Source organism: Manacus candei, unplaced genomic scaffold (assembly GCF_025592945.1).
Source record: "Manacus candei isolate 608988 ecotype Guabito, Panama unplaced genomic scaffold, ASM2559294v1 h1tg000014l, whole genome shotgun sequence".
In the NCBI taxonomy this organism is placed as follows: domain Eukaryota; kingdom Metazoa; phylum Chordata; class Aves; order Passeriformes; family Pipridae; genus Manacus; species Manacus candei.
This window is the reverse complement of record NW_026138062.1, coordinates 58,516,623-58,535,159: the sequence shown is the minus strand read 5'-3', so window position 1 is coordinate 58,535,159 and position 18,537 is coordinate 58,516,623. Positions and strand designations below refer to the sequence as shown.

At 47.8% G+C, this 18,537-nt stretch overlaps 1 protein-coding gene across 5 annotated transcripts in view; it reads right to left on the bottom strand.

Moving 5' to 3' along the window:
- Window positions 1–9,868: 9,868 nt before the first annotated feature.
- Window positions 9,869–18,537, bottom strand: part of LSAMP (limbic system associated membrane protein) — a 758,996-nt gene continuing 750,327 nt past the window's right edge. For all 5 annotated transcript variants that reach the window (XM_051779687.1, XM_051779685.1, XM_051779689.1 and 2 more), the window contains one exon: window positions 9,869–17,441. In XM_051779687.1, coding sequence (XP_051635647.1) covers window positions 17,344–17,441 — 98 coding nt within the window. In that variant the 3' untranslated portion in view covers window positions 9,869–17,343. The remainder of the gene's footprint in view (window positions 17,442–18,537) is intronic.

The window sequence follows — 18,537 nt, the reverse complement described above, 5'->3', positions numbered from 1 at the left end:
CCTGACAACAGGCAGCTAAAGAAGGGGGGAGAGTGCCCTCCTTTCCTCACACTAACCATACTGTATTCTGGCTGGTCATCTCAAAGGCAGCTCCTGTAACATTTTCTCTCTGAAAGGCAGTGATGCTGGAGCAGCATTCACATTTATGTTCCCATAAAATATTTTTTCCATAAAACACTTTTTTCATAAACGGTGGGACAGATTGGAATCTGACACGTTCAGCTGTTGCTGGATGAAGGGAAGAGCAGAAGTGACAGGAAATTTTTAGGAGAACTATATTAAACTCTGTGTAGGATTTTGATTTAGTAGTAACAGTAACATGAAATTTGAGCTGATAATCCATTATCCTGTTTGCAGTGCACTCTAATAGCATCTCCATTCATGAAACAGTTCAGCTCCTGTCCTTTAGTGTTGATCTATTTGTTTTGCTCTAGAGCAGGTTCCAAACACATTGAATTTGCCTTCCTGCATACTTATGTGTATAGGAAAGAGACAACACCTTTCCAGGCTGCCAGCCTTATATTTGCGTGTTGGATCCTGAAAATGGATCCTCCCAACAGTATGTTATTTCATATGGGTGACCCTCTGCAAAAGTCTTTGTGAACACTTGGTCAGATGTATTTCTTCTTCCATCTCCTGGAGTAGTGGAGTGCAATGTGAGCAGATAGGCAACCGAAAGGAGAGAAAATACAAAAAACTGGGCTAGGAAAGGGTGGGGGCTGAGGAGGGAAACTCATTTTCTATTTCCATCTGACCAGGTCCCAGTGACCCATTACAAGTGCGTGACTTGCCTGGTTTTGCAGAAATCACGGTATGAAGTCTCACTGGAGGGTTGCAATGCCTCTCCCACTAAGCCTGTCTCTAACTGGAAATCTTTTGTTCCTTTTGGCTCTGCACTCGCAGAGTCAGGCTGTACAGTCAGCACCCAGGCAACTGTGGAGCATCTACCAGTGCACAAGCATAGGTGCCATGTTCTCCTTGACTGTATTCCTGAAATTTTCATCCCTTCTTGTTGGAATTTACAATAATGGGTCTCACTCTTTACTGATATTTTCTTAGGACGTCTGCAAGGTGAATGCAAAGTGCTATCAAATCCCAAGGGTATAATTTTCCCCCTACTTTCTGATGGCATTATAGATAAATCACGCTTTACAGTGAGTTCAGCCCGATTTGCCTCCCTTCCCTACTCCTTTCCTATCAGATACTGAAATGCCTCAACCTCCTTCCCTTGTCTCCCAGCTCTTGCAAGACGTGCAGCTTCTTGCAGACAGCCTTTTTCTACACCACTGTTGAGTTACTAAGCAGCGAGATAAAAGGTTCTCACCTTCATAAATAATCAATGTGGGCCAAATGGCTTGTGCTTGCTCAACAAACTCATGCATAAGAAACAGAAATGGAAGAGACAAACACTAACCCTGCCAGGAAATTAACTACCTAACACCAATAAAGATGGAAAAGAGATTTGAATAACAGAGAAGCAAGAGAATAAGAGGAGAAAACAGGAGAGTTGAGCATCCATCAAACACTTCTTTCATCTGTCCATGAAGTGTCTGGAGACTGGTTTTGATTTAGCTAATTTGCTCATTACAAGGAATTTAGTAGAGCAGCCTGGTACCTGCCAGCACGCTGCAGCTGCTAAGTGAGACTCAGCCACTGCCAATGCCTCTGACAGGTTTGCCCACGGTCATTTGCTGGCATTGGAGGGAGGCAGATGTGCAACCAGCATCAGAGGGACCAGTGAGCCTAGCATCAGGGGTCCTGTTGCAAACACAGGGTGTGCACAGAACACTCACAGCCCAGGCTGTCTTTCTTGGGGGCTGCTGAACAAAGGGCAGCTCAGCTAAATGGGCTGTCCCGCAAAATAAATTTCTAGGGTAAGACTGCCATTATGGAACAGCATGACTTCAAGCCTCCAGAGCAGATGCCACATATTATACCTGTCCTTTGCCTCTGTGGCATCTGTCAAACACAGAGTCCCACCACTATATGACACGGGTGAATCCCTTCTGTTTGATAGATTCTATGTCTGATAACTCTGCCATGGGAGAGGAGCTCACTAGCAGACACACTGGTGTTGGCATATCAATGCTGATTTTCACCACGTGGGTATCTGGCCCTTAAAGAAGGTGTCTGTGCATAGAACCAAAATTGCACAGTAATCACAGTAGTCTTTTCAGATGACAGAGCTGTTGTTGAGCATAAATAGTGTCATTTTGCTGTTTCTCTTGGGATTATCCACAGACAATTGTAATGAGCACAGATGTCAACCTCCCCCCCCAGTCGTGCCTGATTCATCACCGAGTAACCTCTCGCACCAAGGTGGTGCAATCCTTTTAAAGTGAAGCTTAATCCAGTGCAATGAGTCAGGTCTGGCACAGTTAGCTCAAGAAGTGTCAATAAGGACTTCAGGCAGGTACTAGTCTACCTCTGGTATGAATCCCTACTGTTTGTAAGCATTGGACAGAAACTACTGCCAAAATGAGAGTCCCAGGCTGTAGACTTCATACTCCCTAAATTACTGCATTGCTTTGACTGCCTGCATGCACAGCATGACAGCTCAGGCCTGGCTGTCAAGCTTTGTTCCTCAGTCACAGGTGACCCTGAAGTAGGCACGAGGTACAGAAGGATGCACAGAGCAGTGAACAGGTTCTCTCCCCATGACATGCATCTTTTCCCACCCTAACTTACATCTCTTAGGGCAAGAGGGTACAAGACTAAAAAACAATCACATGTCACAGACATTGTGGAGAACGCAGTGGCATTGCCAGTGTTTTGGAGATAACAGAATTCAGCAATTCATTAATTTAAATTTCCCAACCGAGGAAGGGGAATATTCTCTCTGGTGTACAAGCAAAATCCATAGTACACAGCCTCTCTCCTCATGTCCCAGTCCAAAACCTCACCTTAGCTTTGATCAGGTCATCCCAGTTTCTCAGATTGCTGCATGAAGCTTAGGATAACATCACGTTTTGGCCTCCAGAGTAGTGATGAGTTCCTACTCCTGTTCACCTTCGACACAGTAAAAAACTGTTGCAGATATGAATTAAAAAACATGAGAGTAAGGACAACATTAAAGCAAATTCACCCTCTTGCTCTGAATAAATGTTTTCTCAGCTCTAGCATTTATATGAGAGGAAGGAGGATCACTAAAGGGCATGAAGGGATTGCTCCGAGAGTACAGACAGTGAGCAAGGGAGTGTGCAAGAGCACTGGATTCCTTGGAAAGTAAAATTTCATGCAATGGAGTCAATTTCCTGAGCTTCTCACTGCAATTTTGTCTCATTCAGTGCCTCTTGAAATGAGTTTCCATTTGTCTGTCTGCTGCTAATTTTCCCTCATTTGTCACATGGTAGCCATTGTTAGAGGCACAAAGTGCCTCCAGTGCCTTTTTTTTCCTTTCTTCAGTCACTCTCCTTAGTACCTCTTGGTTTGTTAACTCTGCTATCACTCAGCAGCAATCAGCTGCTGTTAGTCTGATCTGGCTGCCTCAGGATGCCTCATCCCTCTGCTGCCCAAGGACATATCTCTGCCTGGGGTAGTTCTCTGGGGCAGGGGCCAGGGAGGTGCTTTAGAGCAAATGAAAACCGTTCACTGCAACTTCCCAGAGATGTTTGATATCTTTATTACCATTTCAATTAGCTAATGAGGGTAACAAAAGCAGAGAAGGAAGACTTTGGACAGCATTGAAAATGCCCCCTGAACTTGTGGTCCTCGCCCTCATGCTGATTCCAGGTTTGCTTGGAGTCAGGAGCTGGCTCTCAGCTGCCAGCTCCTTACAGAGGTGCTCAGCCAGCTGCACAAGTCCCTATGTCTTCTCCACAGCCCTCTGGTCCCCAAGCACACCAAGAAGTGTGTTTCCCTAGAGAGATGCCCCACTTAATCATCCTCAAATAAACAGCAGCCCAAGGCCTCGCTTGCTCACCCATCCCTCCTGCAGCCAATTGCTGCCAGATCCCTTGGCAGTAAAAGGCCTGACTGGGCTCCAGTATATGATCTGTCCCTGTAACAGAGCAAAGAACAGCTTATGTTGACGGGTACCAGGGCCATGTCAGCTGGAACCCCATCCTGCAGTGTGGGAGGCTTGCCCTGATGCCTGTCAGCAGCTCTACTGTGCCAACAGCTGCCCCAGAAAAACCTTGCAGAAGAGCACCGCACCACTAACAGGAAGAGCAGGTTGCTCCAAGAGCATGGCACCGTGTTCATGGCACCAGGTGCTGTGGGTGGAAACAGCAGCACTGCTCCTGGCTCCGCCTCAGCTGCAGTGAGAGAGGCTACATGCCATCCTGAGGTACCAGGGGTGCAGCTGGGGCTGGCACTAGGAGCTGCTTCCAGCAATGAACCTCTGCACACCTTTGCTTCTGTGCCACGGAGAAGAGTTTTGATCAGTGGCAGGGGGCTGTGCTGAAGGTACGCAGGGTTCTGCGGTGGAAGGAAGATCTTGGGTTGGGTGAGGTATCAGTCACAGAAGGATGTGGTGAGCCCACCCTGTCCTTCACTAGACAGACAACCAACACACAAGCACTGGTTCTGGGAAGGAAGGGTGTCTTGGCTCTGTTATGCAAGGTGGGATGAGTGGCAAGGAGTACCTCTGCAGACTCTTTGGTGCAAGATCCTTGCTTTCTGTGCTGCTGTATCTACTGACCTGAAAGCAAAATAACTTCTCTCATAATAACATGCATCTTTGGGTCCTGGCTCTGCCACTTGTCTGCAGTGGGAATTAGACCCTTTTTCCCCATGAAAATTTCAATGCTAGACAAAGTGCATGGCTTCAGTGCTGGAAGGAAACATAGAAATATCAGGGCAAAAATATAATGGGACTCAATTCAGGTGTCTAGAGGAAACAAGCCTGCAGAAATATCAGAGCTATATGTGATCATGTAGGGTGGAATGCAGGGCCAGGACTGGAAGACAGATGCACTGTGAGGGACTGAAATTCTGCTGGATTCCTGCACTTGTGTCAAGTGTCTTGTGCATCCCCACTGGCCCTCTGTGTTTGTGGCACCCTCAAGGGGCTCAGATTCTGCGGTGATTTCTCCATCTGGGAGGACCAGGTTGCAAACTGGGTTGCAAGCTAAAAAAAACAGCCTTAGAGGCTGGGCTCCAAGAGATGGAAAATCCAGATCCATATGTTGAACTTGCAGAAGAAGATGGGACCGTCCACTTCTGCCAATGACTTCCACAAACTCTCCCATTTTTAGTACTGCAGCCTGTAACCACAGGTGTCAGGGACTGCAGCCTTCAAGTCAGCCCAGGCAGAAAGCTGGATAAAAAAATTAGCACCCAAGGATGGGGCAGCAGCAGATCAATGCCAAAGTGTGATTTCCAAACCAAGCCTAAAGTCTTGCTGCCTTCCAGGTCTGTAACAATTTTGGAGTAGCTTTCATCTGGCAGAGTAGTGTTATTCCTGGTCAGTGTTTTTCATTATTTGTAATAATTTAAAAGACCTAAAATCAGATTTATCACCAAAGTTATTGGAATGTATGACAACTCTCTTATGCATTTCAATTAGCACCTTCCTCTCTGTGATAATGGTTCAAACATTTGTTCCTCTAAGTTCCTGGTCATTGCACCATTTTTAAGCTAAACTGGAAAGGCAGCACTTGTGAAAAGAAAGCAGTAAATATTCTACAAACCATACACTATTAAAGTATTAATCACCAGAAAACATTGTATAAGACTCATATTCTCCAACATGTTTTCAAGTTTTTACAGACACCACACCTGCCATGTGGACAGAATTCATAACACAGATGACAGACCAGTAACAAGGTGTTAGATACAGGCATTTCTTTGGAAACCATTGCAATTTCTGACTCTCAGACATATCCCATGTCACAACCACTGAAAAATGCCCCTAGTGCTTTTGGGTTGCTTGGGATTGTGTTTTATGATGAGTTGTGACATTTCCATCCTGATTTATATTTGCTTGACCAACCTGGTCTCCTTTTATGAGCAGGTGACCTGCCTAGTGGATGAGGGAAAGGCTGTGGATGTTGTCTACCTGGAATTCAGTAAAGCCTTCAGTACTGTCTCCCACAGCATTTTCCTGGAAAAGCTGGCAGCTCATGGGCTGGACAGGTGCAGTCTTTGCTGGGGTAAAAACTGGCTGGCTGGCTGGGCCTGGAGAGTGGTGGTGAATGTGCCACATCCAGCTGGTGGCCGGTCACTAGTGGGGTTCCCCAAGGCTCAGTACTGGGCCCAGTTTTGTTTAATATCTTTATCAACGATCTGGAAGAGAGGATTGAGTGCACCCTCAGAAAGTTTGCAGATGGCAGTAAGGGTGGAAGTGTTGATCTGCTGGAGGGTAGGAAGGCTCTGCAGAGGGACAAGCTGGATTGATGTGCTAAGGCCAACAGTACTAGGTTCAGTAAGGCAAAGTGCTGAGTCCTGCACTTAGGTTGCAACAACCCCATGTAGTGGTACAGGCCTGGTGAAGAGTGGCTGGAAAGTTGCCTGGCAGAAAAGGACCTGAAGGTGCTGGATCACAGCAGCTGAACACAAGCCAGTGTGTCCAGGTGGCCAAGAAGTTCAATGGATCATTAATAGTGGGGCCAGCAGGACTAGGGCAGTGGTTGTCTGTACTTGGCACTGATGAGGCTGCACCTTGAATCCTGTGTTCAATTTTGGGCCTCTCACTGCGAGAAGGACATTAAGGTGTTGGAGTGAGTCCAGAGAAGGGCAATGAAGTTGGTGAAGGATCTAGAGGGTAAGTCATCTAAGTCATCCAAGGAGCAGCTGAGGGAGCTGGGGTTACTTAGCCTGGAATAAAGGAGGCTCGGGGGAGACCTTATCACCCACTACAACTACTGGAAAGGAGGTTGTAGCCAAGTGGGAGTTGGTCTCTTCTCTCAGGCAAATAGTGCAAGAGGATACAGCCTCAAGCTATGGAAGGGGAGATTCAGGTTGGATATCAGGAAGAATTTTTTCATTGAAAGGGTGGTTAAGCATTGGAATGGGCTGCCCTTGGAGATGGTGAAGTCACCATCCTGGAAGTGTTCAAGAATCGACTGCATGTGGCACTTAGTGCTATGGTTTAATTGACGTGGTTGGACTTGATGGTCTTGGAGGTCTTTTCCAACCTTAACAATTTTGTATTTCTGTGATAACCCAGCCTGAAATGTCAGATTTTGCAAACTTTTATGAAAAAAAATTCCTTATTACACATCCCACGTATCAAAATAAGGTGTGTCTAAGACAAATATGCTGCCTTGTGTTTCCAGCTGCTGGTGGGCATAAGTAACAAGTCCTGTCAACCTTAATAGTGCCAACAAGTGCACAGCTGTGGCAAATCTGATCTGGTTTTATCCATCAGAGTTTCTCTCTCTAAACCCAGCTCTTTGCCCATTCTGAAAATGCCTGCTTTGGATAGAAAGTCTATGCTGAATTGCAAGATATTTTTATGGACACATATTTTCCTCTAGCCTTTGAGCACTGTAACCCCTAAAGAATATCCAATTGCAATTTAGTTGTGTTTGAACATAGTTCTCCAGTGAGAAAAGATGAAGAACACAGTCCTCAGAACATCTCATCGCTTTCCTTACTCTTCTGGAAGTTCTGAGGTATGGTAAGTGCTAAGAATTTAGATCCTCATTTACTGGTAGGTCTGCATTAGTGCTAATAATTTCCTATGTACCATTTTCAGTAAGAAGGGGGTACATCTAATAACTGCTGTTACAGACACAAAAAGCTCTTCAGGGTAGTAAAAGCAGGAATTAATGTTAATGAGTCTGCTGTTAGCAAGCAGTACTATTGGTGTTATGCTCACGCCTCACCAAATGCAAAGCTTCGATTTGTTAAGCAGATGCCAGTGTTAACAGCCAAATTCCCTTCCCATGGATAAGTTAGTGTTAGTTAAATGTACCATTAAAAATAACCATTTAAAATGTTAATGAAAAGAGAGGTTGTGCTTGACAGGGTTTATCCCGTCTTCTTTTTAGCCTCAACTTTGAGGTGGTGGAGGTGAAAAGGCAAGGACAGCTTTTCCAGGTGTGTTCAGAGCAGACATCGAGGTGGAGCTCTGGCAGTGCTTGGTGTCGTTCATGTACAGCATCACAAACCTGGTCTGTTTCCACCTCAGCAATCAGCCAACAAAGCTCAGTACGGACTTTAATATCCATACACACAGTGATACTCCCCCTCCCTGGGACTCCCCCCAGCAGCTCTGCCAGTGTTTCTCCATGCTCTGCTCCCTGACTCTCCCAGCACCATGGAAAAGAATGATGGTGATGGAGGAGGGTTTATAATCCATCACTTCTCTTCCGTCTCAAATAGCAAAGGTGTGGTAGGGGCTAGTCACGTTCATATTCACCATCCTGCTTGCCCCTAGTGCTCAATGATAGATCAGGTTTTATCTAATTTCATGCAATTTAAGAGACAAGTCTGTACTCTACTGAAAACAAGGCTTTCATTGTCCTGTGTGTTATGTTCTAGAAACAAAATTAGATAAAACTTTTCATAGACCATACCCCTCTTTTGTATGTAGGTCTCGAATCTTTACCCCAGTGAAATAGGCAACAGTGGAGAAGGTGGAAGGAGACACAGAGGCAGTGAAGGTACCACACAGGTGCTGGGCAGAGCAGACCCAGAAATAAGGAGACCTGGTTTCTCATGCTCCAGCAGTGTGCAAGGACAAGACCACCTCCCTCACAGAGCTGCTTGCAGGCTCTCCTGCTGCCCAAGCTGAGCTCAGCCACGTGCAGCCTTGTGCTGCTGCTCTGGTGTTGGGTGCAGACACATGCTGCCCTGTTACCTGCTGGGCTCCACCCTTGGGCTGCCCCAGCCCTGTCACACTGCTGCCCTGTGCCACCTGTGGTTCTCCCACTGGGACAAGGACAGTGATGCCAGGCTGTGACAGCCAGATGGCACTTACATTCTGGAGAGACACCACCATTGGAGTTATCTGGCTGTAGAAGACCTGGGTTCTCCAACCCTCACATTTTAAAAGCCCAGGTGCTCCTTTCAACAGGTTTTCTGGATCCCAGTTCTTGGTTTCTCCATCCCCTTGGCTGTGTTTCCTTGAAAACTTGCCTGGGTTACTCTGCTGCCCCTTCCTTCCCACTCCCTTTCTTCTAACCTATTCCCTTCATGCCTGCTTGTGCCCATGGTACTAGACTTCTGCCCTTCTTCCCCTTGTCCTGGCTGCCCTCATTTCAAGCCCCAGGCCCTCTCCAGTCCCGTCTCCCCACTCCCTCTTTGATATAAAATCTTGCCTCTCCAGTTCTGTGTCCTGCTGTTTCCTTGGCCAGTTATTTCCCCCCTCCTTCCCCACTGGCCTCCTCCTCTGTCTCCACCACCTCTGCCATCATGCTCTGTATTTTGGTGCTCCTGTCCTGTGCTTGCTTATGTAGCTCAGCCTCAGCCCATCCCTTCCACCAGCTTCCTTGTTCTTCCCCTCTTGAGACTGCAACCCTGATCCCAGCCTCTATCTGCACATACACATACAATCATGCTATTTAATTAAAAAAAAAAAATTTTTTTGCAGGAGCCAAAGGCAAGTGCTGACTTCAGGGCTGGGCACTGCAGTTTTCACCCATGGCTTCTCCCCTCCACTCCCCTCCCTTACCTCCCCTTCCCTCCCCCACCCTGGCAGCCCCAAATCACACCTATTCACAGCCAGCCTACTCCCTTCACCCCCAGACACTGCACTGCAGGGGCCAGTCTGCTGGGGGTGACCCAGGACCCTCAGTCCCAAGGCACTGGCCCCTGCCTCTCTTGCAGCCCTGTACCACCTTGCCCCTCCAAGAAAAGTGAAGGAAGGGACAGCCTGGCCCACATTCCCCAGGTAGGCTGGGAAATCATCACTAGAGATGATCAGAGAGGAGGAAAGCCAGAATATGCAGGGAAGGGAGGGGAAATCAGGAAACAGTACCTCCTTTTCACGTTTATTTAATTTTTGTATTTTTTTGTATTTTTTTTTAAGATCACAGAAGAGCAGAGCATTCATACATGTAAAGAAACAGAAACGAGATAACAGAAGTTAAATACATTGAGAAAAGAAAAAATAAAAAGCTTCTTTTTTTTTCCATCACTGGGTTTTGTTCATTCATTTGTTGGGTTGTTTAGTTTTTTTGATCGGTTCTTTTACACACACACTTGCGCTTTTAAAATTTTCTTTCACAGAGCTAGTTTCAAAAACAAACCAATGGCAAAAAATTAAATGGCCATTTTCTCGTTTCATTAAAGAGAAGTTCAGCTCATGTCTACAGTGCTGGGGAAAAATATATATAAAGATATAGATATATATATATATTTATATGTATATAACACTGTTAATGAGGAGAGTTCTAACCACCCCACCATGTAGCAAGAAGAAGGGACTGGCCTTCATTCTCAAGGTCTAGAGGATGAATCTTGGCTCCAGCTGGGAAAGCTGAATGACTGTGGGAGGTGATGGTGGCACTGAGGAGGCAGGTTCCTGCTCTTTGCCTCCTCCTCCCTTTCCAGGCACACACAGGTGCTCCTATATGCACAGGCACAGGCACACACACACACACTTTCTCCTGGTTTCCTCAGGAGGTCACCAGTAGCTGTGTGGGTTACAGACAGAGCCAGGCCAGGAGCAAGTGGATGAGTGCCTGTCTGGCCGTGTGTGTGATGGAGAGTGTGGGAAAGGAGAGCATCTGTATGGTAGCCGTGAGGACTACTGCAGCATGTGCGCGGTGGAGCTCGCGGGGGTGTGCGTACGCGCCTGTGCGTGGCCGAATGGGGAGCAAATGTCATAATTTTGGAGGACAGCCCTGCCTGGGAGGTGCTCCCCTCCCTGCCTGGCTCCTAGGTAGCCCTTGCTCCTTGTCTCCATCCATGGCCCTACGTTATGTACAGAAACATCCACATGCCTTTTCTCAGGACACGGCTGGAGCCACTGTGGTGTCACACTGCATCACTCGTGAGGCCCATTGCAGCACAGTGAGCATGCCCTGCGAGGCCAGGAGGGAGCTTCTGATGCACTGTGAGCATAGCAAGAGAAGGAAGGGCCCACCCCACCTGGGAGTGGCCCTTCTGGGATGCAGTGTCTGTCCCTTCCTCAGCCATGCTACCCAAGGAGCCCTGCTGCTTATGCAGCCCTATCACCTGCACTGCAGTCATGTCCTCCTGACTGTCACTGCCCCTTCCTCCTCCGCTGCCTGGGCACTTCTACAAGGCTTGCAGGGCAGTCTGAGTTGCTGTGGCACCAGTTAACCTGAGCCTGCAGCAAATGAAGGACGCTTTGCTTCCCACCTGCCTGGGCTAATCAGATCTGCTCCTCTTTCCCAAGCCCTGCCTTGGTAGGTCTCCTTCCTCATACACATCAACCCAAGCCACAGAAGTACAGAGGACCATACCAACATATCCTAACCAAGATGAGTTCTGCTTTCCTGTTACGGTGAGTGAACCAACAACCAAACACCATATATTGCCCTAATGGGAGCCAACCATCAAGCAAAATTTTGGGGGCCTGTGGGAGTTTCCCAATTATCATTCTAGCATGTTACAAGAAGGAAAAGTGAAAGAGGTTTTAATGGTGTGACACAACTTCTTAGTCAGCAGGAGTCATGCAGTCAAAAAAAACCATCTTCTGGGCATCGCACTGGAAATGAAGCCACTCTAAGATTAGTGTTGAGAGGCCATGGTCTCCTCACTGGTGAACCTGAGAGTTCTGTGCATGGACAACGGACAGCACTCATCCCTACCCTTTTTCACTGGCACCACATCTTGGAAATTACCATCCAGTTTCTCCATCACTTCTCTGCCTGAAGTTTTCCTCTTCCCATAGAACAGTTTGCTCCTGGCATCCCTAAATCAAGAAGTTTTGTGTACTTGAGTCAGAGAAGCAGTAAGATTGTGCACCATCAGGAGAGAGAGAGAGAGAGAGAGAGAGAGAGAACTGCTCACTTCTCTAGCACCACCTCTGTCGGACTGTCTTGGTCAGCCATCCTCTGTGTCACTTGCTATGTCACATCAAGCACCATCAGCATTTGGGCTGCAGGTCAGTGTGCTTGGAGGAGAGGAAGCAGAGGTGTGAGAGGGGTTGGGAGGAGAAGAGCTTTTTCCCTGTGCCTGCAGATTCCCTCATCAGGAAAGGGTGAAGCGATGAAACACTGCACAAAGATTGAGCTGAAACATCACCTGGTGGTGGGGCTGTGAAGGACTCTAGCATAACTTCTCTGACTTCCCAGATCTTCTTCCCCAAAAGCTCTTGTATCATTGGGACTCACTGCTGCTCCCCCAAATTCCTTCCAGATGTGTAGCTACCACTCAGTCTGGAGCCCATGCGGCTATTGATGGTGACTTTGTCCATGCTGTGTGCTTGGACTTTCAAAATGGGGTTGCTTAGACAGGTGGCCTGGGGGCATGGTCTGGATGCACCTGGAGCTAAGAAGAGCTGGTGGGGTTTGGATATACTTTGACCAAAAGTGGGGCAAGCAGCACTACACGAGAGATCTGCCCAAGTGGTGAACAGTCAGTGGCGTGAGAAAGATGTGCGGACAAACACTAACTCTTGACACAATGCATGTCACCAATGAAATCTTCATGAATGGCACGTTAACATGCACTCGGTGCTAGCATGGGGCGACACAACTTCACTGGAGAAGAAAGCAGTGGGGAGAGGAGGGGGGTGCATCACTGAGCAACATGCCCCCAAGCTATGGGGCTGCAGACAAACAAAAATGAACACAACTGCCAAGATACAGGTGTCGGCTGGAGCATCCCATGTTGCCCTTCCCAGCCGTTCAGAGACAGGCGTTTGCTTCGTTTTCCATCTGACCAGGCACACGCTCCAAGCAACATGCTACAATCATGCATGGAGTTCATGTGGCTTGGGGTGGCTGCATTTCCCCTGTCCAGTTCCTTTCAGAAAGACTTGCCTTCACCCCTCCTCTCAGTCATCCGAAAAGGGTTAGAAATCTGCTAGCAAGTATGGGGCCATATATTAAATCTAAGTTTTTGTTCCTCTGCTTGGACATTACCAGACATCTCATGTAGTTCTTGTAATATTTACAAACAAGTTAAAGAAATACAATTTTTTCTTTTTTTTTTTTTTCATTTTGTTCATTTCTCTTTTTATAACACTAAATGTTAAATCTCCATCAATCAAACACAATTACACTGACAAGCTCAAGGAACTGGTGTCCCATTCCAAACTCCCATCTTTCCTGGTCCTCAACCAGCTGAGAGGCAGCAGGAAGTAAGAGCCCAGCTTTTTGGGAGGGAATGGGAAAGATAGCAACATGAAAGCGGAGAATAGATGAAAAGTAGAAACAATTTCAGAGAAAAGGGACTGAGACATGAGAAAAACCTTTGCAACATCTCTGTCAGAGGGTGGAGTGGAGAAAGGGATTGGGAAAAAAGCATTTGACCTTGCCTGTGTTTCCTGCATTCATCTAGCCTCACCACTTGACATATGCTTTGAGCAATCACTGCCCAAGTTCAGGAGAAACTGGGGGATGTTTACAGCATCCTGTGATGCACACTGCAGCTCACAGGATTAGATTCTAGGAGTAAATCAAGCTCCAGCCTACCGACGACACTCCCACCCCTACTAAGAACAGACATTGCCAGGAGCAGGGTTCCCAGCACTGCTGCAGACAACAGGCATACTTGTTATTGGTGGCTTGTCTCAGACAGGTCTGCAAATAATTGATTTTAACCCTATTTCACGGCCATGCAACAGAGGCAAAGATCTGCCAAGGGCCTGCATGAAAGACCAGACCCCTCACACACAGCACCGGGGCTGTGTCCATTTCCCCCAGCTGACAGGCAGGTGGCTTCAAAAAATGGATGTCCTTTTAATGATATATTTCCCTTTAACCATAAGCCTCTGTGCCTTGACATCTAAAAAATATCCCCTCAAAACTCCTTCAAACCAAAACAGGTGTGAGACAATGAAGTATCAGGACTTGTGACCACCACCACACCATAGGGCTCTAATGTGTGTGATCCCAGTGCCTAGGAGTGATCCCACAGTGACAAAAACACATGCAGAAGACAACACATGGGACAGATGCTACAACAGCAACCAGGCTGACATCAAAGAACCTAAAGTGGGCCTACCCAGCCTTTAGGAACAGCCTGTGACAGCAGGACACAGTAGGCTGCCCACCTTTCACACCAAGCCTGCAACAATAAATCCAGGCATAGGTACAGCCCCAAGAATGAGCAATGTGGTGTTTTCCCTTGTGTCAGTGTGTTCGAAAGGGTGCAGTTCCCAGATCTGGCTTCTAGAAACAGCATCAGCTCGTGGTTGTACCAGGAGAAAGAGGAGCCCTGTCGCAGCAGGAAATCTGGATATGTTACTAAGATACCGAATTACACGACGCTCCTTAAGGGTAGGTACAAGGACTGGGATGTCTGAATGCTCTGAAGGATACAGGGCATTTTCTCCCTGGGCCGCCACAGGCACACCAGTCTCCAAAGGAGATGCCCAAGTCCCACCAATGACTGCCCTATCTTGGAAGAGGGGAGCCATCCGTGGATGCCTTGAGTGGATTTCAAGCACCAGTTGCCCGGCTTTCCCCTCTTGCACCAAAGCACAAACACCTCCAGGTATGGCTTTGGGGCCTGGAGGAGCATAATTTACCACCATGCAATCTCACAGTAGCTCTGTAGCAACTCTTGTAACGCCCAAGACACAGCCTCCTGTGTCTTCAATAAATTTCCTCGCTCATTCTGGCTGCCTGTGAGGAGCCCTTGACTGCCTGCTTAATTGCGTGCCTGCTGCTGCCTGAAACAGCTGAGCTCAGCAGCGAGGGGGCAGGGTCAGCAGTGCCGCAGTGCAAGGCGAAAGCAGCAGGCTGAGCAGCAGGAGAAGCCTCATCAGACTGCGCCCCACTCAAGCAAAGATGGGGACAGGCTTGCAGGCAGCAATTTCCCACTTTCCTTCCTGGCAGGGGACCACCCGGTGGGTATCCTCTCCAGCACACTGGAGAGCGGCAAGGCCAAGCAATTTTCCCCTTGCTTTCAAGAGCGTGTGAGCGTGACTGCCTGACGTGCTGCTACTGTGCCAACTTGCAGGGCAAAGACAGAAAAGCAAGCTGGCTTGTGCTTGGAAGCTCAGTGGTGCTGAGCTGTACTGTCATGGGATGGTCACTCGACTTGTGTGGGCTAACTCAAGTTCTTCCTGCACATCTCTCTCCCCAGAAAAGCAAGTGGCTACCTGATAAACACTGTGTTTCATCATCTTTGCTGCTGGTGGATACTAGGGCTTGTGACTGGCCAAGAGACACAGGAGTCTTCTCCCCACTGCCCCTGCCCACACACATGCACTGCAGCCACTGGAGAGTATGACTGTTGTCTTGCCCTCTCCCCCTGCAGCAGACCTTGTGCTGGTGTGGCAACTTCCAGCCACCACTCAGCATTTTCTCAGCCCTGTTTCTAACAGCCTGTTCTCTCCTTCTCCTCACTTGGGAGCCACACAGCATCTCCTGTTGGCACCTTTGCATGTGGTTCTGCCATGGGAAGTGTGATGGCAAGTAACAGCACTCTCCAGCAAGACCAGCACCCTTGAGATGAGAAAAGAGAAGAGAAAGGGGAATTGTGCTGCCCACTTCTTTGCTGAACCACTTTAAGCTCCTTCTTTATAAGCCCAGGATTTTGGACCTGAGATTTGTTTTACTTCTTCCATTCACAGGTCTTGGACATTTTCTGACCCAATTTGTTTCAAATGTGGAATTTGCAGTGAGTTTTGTAGTAGCAATGGTGTACAGCACACAAACATGCACACACACACTCACCCTCTCACACAGCCTACATTTCCTTTTATACCAGGGAGGACAGTAAGAATGAAAACAACAAAACAACAAAAAAGAGTATTGGCTCTATTTTTGCATGACTACCAAAATGGTTAGGAATGACCAGATTGCTGTTTTCATGTTGAGGCATTGCTTCTATGCACACACTATACCTAAAAGGAATGGCTGCTTGGTGATGTCCAAGGTCTCATCACTCACATCCCACCAGCTCAGCCTCCCATTCCCAGGAGGAATGGGTGGTTGCACTCTTCAGTTCATAGTGCTGTAGGCCAGTCCTGGTTTCTTCTGCTCGTTTGGACAATTGCACATGAGTGCACACCCCCATGCATGTGTGCGAGCACTCATGCATAGCAGGGGCTGCTATGCTGGTACTTAGAGGCTGAGAGCCAGACAGGTTGCAGGTGGGAGAGAAAAAAAGGGTAGACAAGGGTGCAGACTGACTCTTGCAAGCAAGGTGGCCAGAAGTTAAAAAGCCAGTGAGGATGCTGGAGAGAGGACACCACTGGAATCTGTGTTGCAACTGCCCCTCTCTCCTCACCCCTCTTCTCTGCCTGAGTGATCTCTCTGCATCTTGTCTCACACTTACAAGGCAGGACATTATCTACAGCAGGATGAGCATATGTACACATGGACTGTTCATTTTGCATGCTTAGAGAGAGGAAGAGAAAGAGAGAAAGAGTGAAGACGGAGCGAGAGCCACACATGCACGCACGCACGCACACAGGCATACACAGGAGAAAGAGAAAGACACCTGGTTGAATTGAGGGGGGAGAGGAAGAGGATTTAAAAAAAAAAAAGAAAAGTAGGCTTTCAGTAGAGTTGACACAGCTTTAGTTCAGGCCAGCAAGGGCGATGTTGCATGAAGGAAGGGACAGGAAAAAAGGTGTTTAGCAAGGGCTGGGTGCACATGAGCGCAGGGTGAAGTGAAGAGAGGAAGAGTTCTTCACAGGACACCAGTGTGCAGAGAGCTTCAGGTGACTTGCTCTGGTTTGTGGCTTTTTTTTTTTAATCTTTTTTTCTTTTCTCTTTTTTTTTTTTTTTAATTTGTTTTCAAAAGTATGAACTGGCTGAGCATTAGCTCACAAAAATGACCCAGGGCATCCAAAAAGTTAAATGGCTATAGACACCGAAGCAAAGACCTCTTTCTGCAAAAGAAAGAAAGAGGAGGAAGGAAGGAAGGAAGGTGAGGAAGTATGGAAAAGAGGAAGGAGGAGAGAAAAGAAAAGGGATCTTCTGTTTGATTGGCTTTATGGGTTTTGTTGGATTGTTTACATTGCAGCATCCTCCGGCGACGCGATCCTTGCTGGTGCCCCATTCTCTCCCTCGGTTCGTGTTGCCTCCTAGACAGTCAGTGACTTGACAGCCGGCTTTTCAGGTTTTGGATTAAATGTTGCTGAGTCTTCTTTGCTGTAATTTTTCCTCTCCCCCCTCTTCGCTCCTGAACACACAAAAGTTGTGAAAGAAACAGTCGTCTCTCTCTCTCCCCCCCCTTTTTTCTCTCTCCCCTCTCTTCGCTCTGTCTCCTGTATAACGCATTTTGTTTTGTGTGTTGTTGTCGTTGTCGTGTTGTTTTTTTAATTATTATTAATATTATTATTTTTAATTCTGATTTGTATTAACATTTGCTGAGTAGGCAGAGCAGGGACGCTGCCAGCAGCCACAGTGGGACGGCCAAACTCATGGAGCCGTTGTCTACTCTCCCTGTGCCGGGTCCTGCAGGGAGTGAGAAGGGAGAGAAAAGAAGACAAGATTACACATGGCTGGGTAAGATAGGGATAACACAGGAACACAACACTTCACTCCCGGGCTGGGGCTGCAGGGCACAGCCGCCTTCCCACTTCAGTGAGCTCCCTCCAGCCCAGGTGCAGGCTGCTGCCTGGCAGCTGCTCAGCATGCTCCTTCCCTCTGTCCAACACTCCAATGGCATGTGGTTTTCCCTAAACAACACTCAGGCTGGAGCAAGCAGGAAAGCGCAATCCCGGCTGCTAACCACATCCCATCCTTTGCTGTGCCTCCAGCTGGGAACTGCTGGCCTTCCAACATGGAAAACATGGTTCACACCTTTGCAGACACAGCCCCTAGTCACCAGCTCCACAGCTGCCCACTCTGCCACCTTCCCAGTGGTGGCCCTGAGGTGCCAGGACTTATAATTGTGTGCAGTGGCCAGTGCCTGTCTGCAGCGAGACACCAGCTCCGCAGGAGCTGATTCATCACAGCGGTCTGATCAATAAAACATGGGGCCAACACGCGGACTTCTCCCCTCCCTCATACAGGCTGCACTGCAATTAAGTGTTTCTGAATCGGAGAGAAGGCAGGCTTCGCTACTGTGCTTATGGCCCTGTGACGCGACACCTATGGGGTGAGGGTGCAGGGTATGCCAGGGAGGTTGATTTTTCACAAGGGTGGGAAATGAAGTTGCATATGTGTGCATGTGCATCCACAGGCTCTGTCAGAGCAGGCAGGGAGGAGCATGCTGCTGCAGCAACAAATAATGCAGCCTCACTCCAGGAATATTAAGCGCTAACACTCCTGACATCTCCTCATTCATCCACTCATTTATGAGTCCCCTTTTCTGGATGGCTTTAGCGGCAGTGATACTGTTTTAAATTCACCCTGCAACACCAGTCTCTGGCAGTCTTTTCTTTATAATAGGCAGGGAGATGTACATGGCTGTGGTTCTGTAAATGCATGCCCACCATGCATATGTGCTCATATGGCTACACATATATGTACATTTTTTATATGTATATGTACACATGCACGCACACACATGTATATGTACATGCCTGTGTACATGTACACATATACA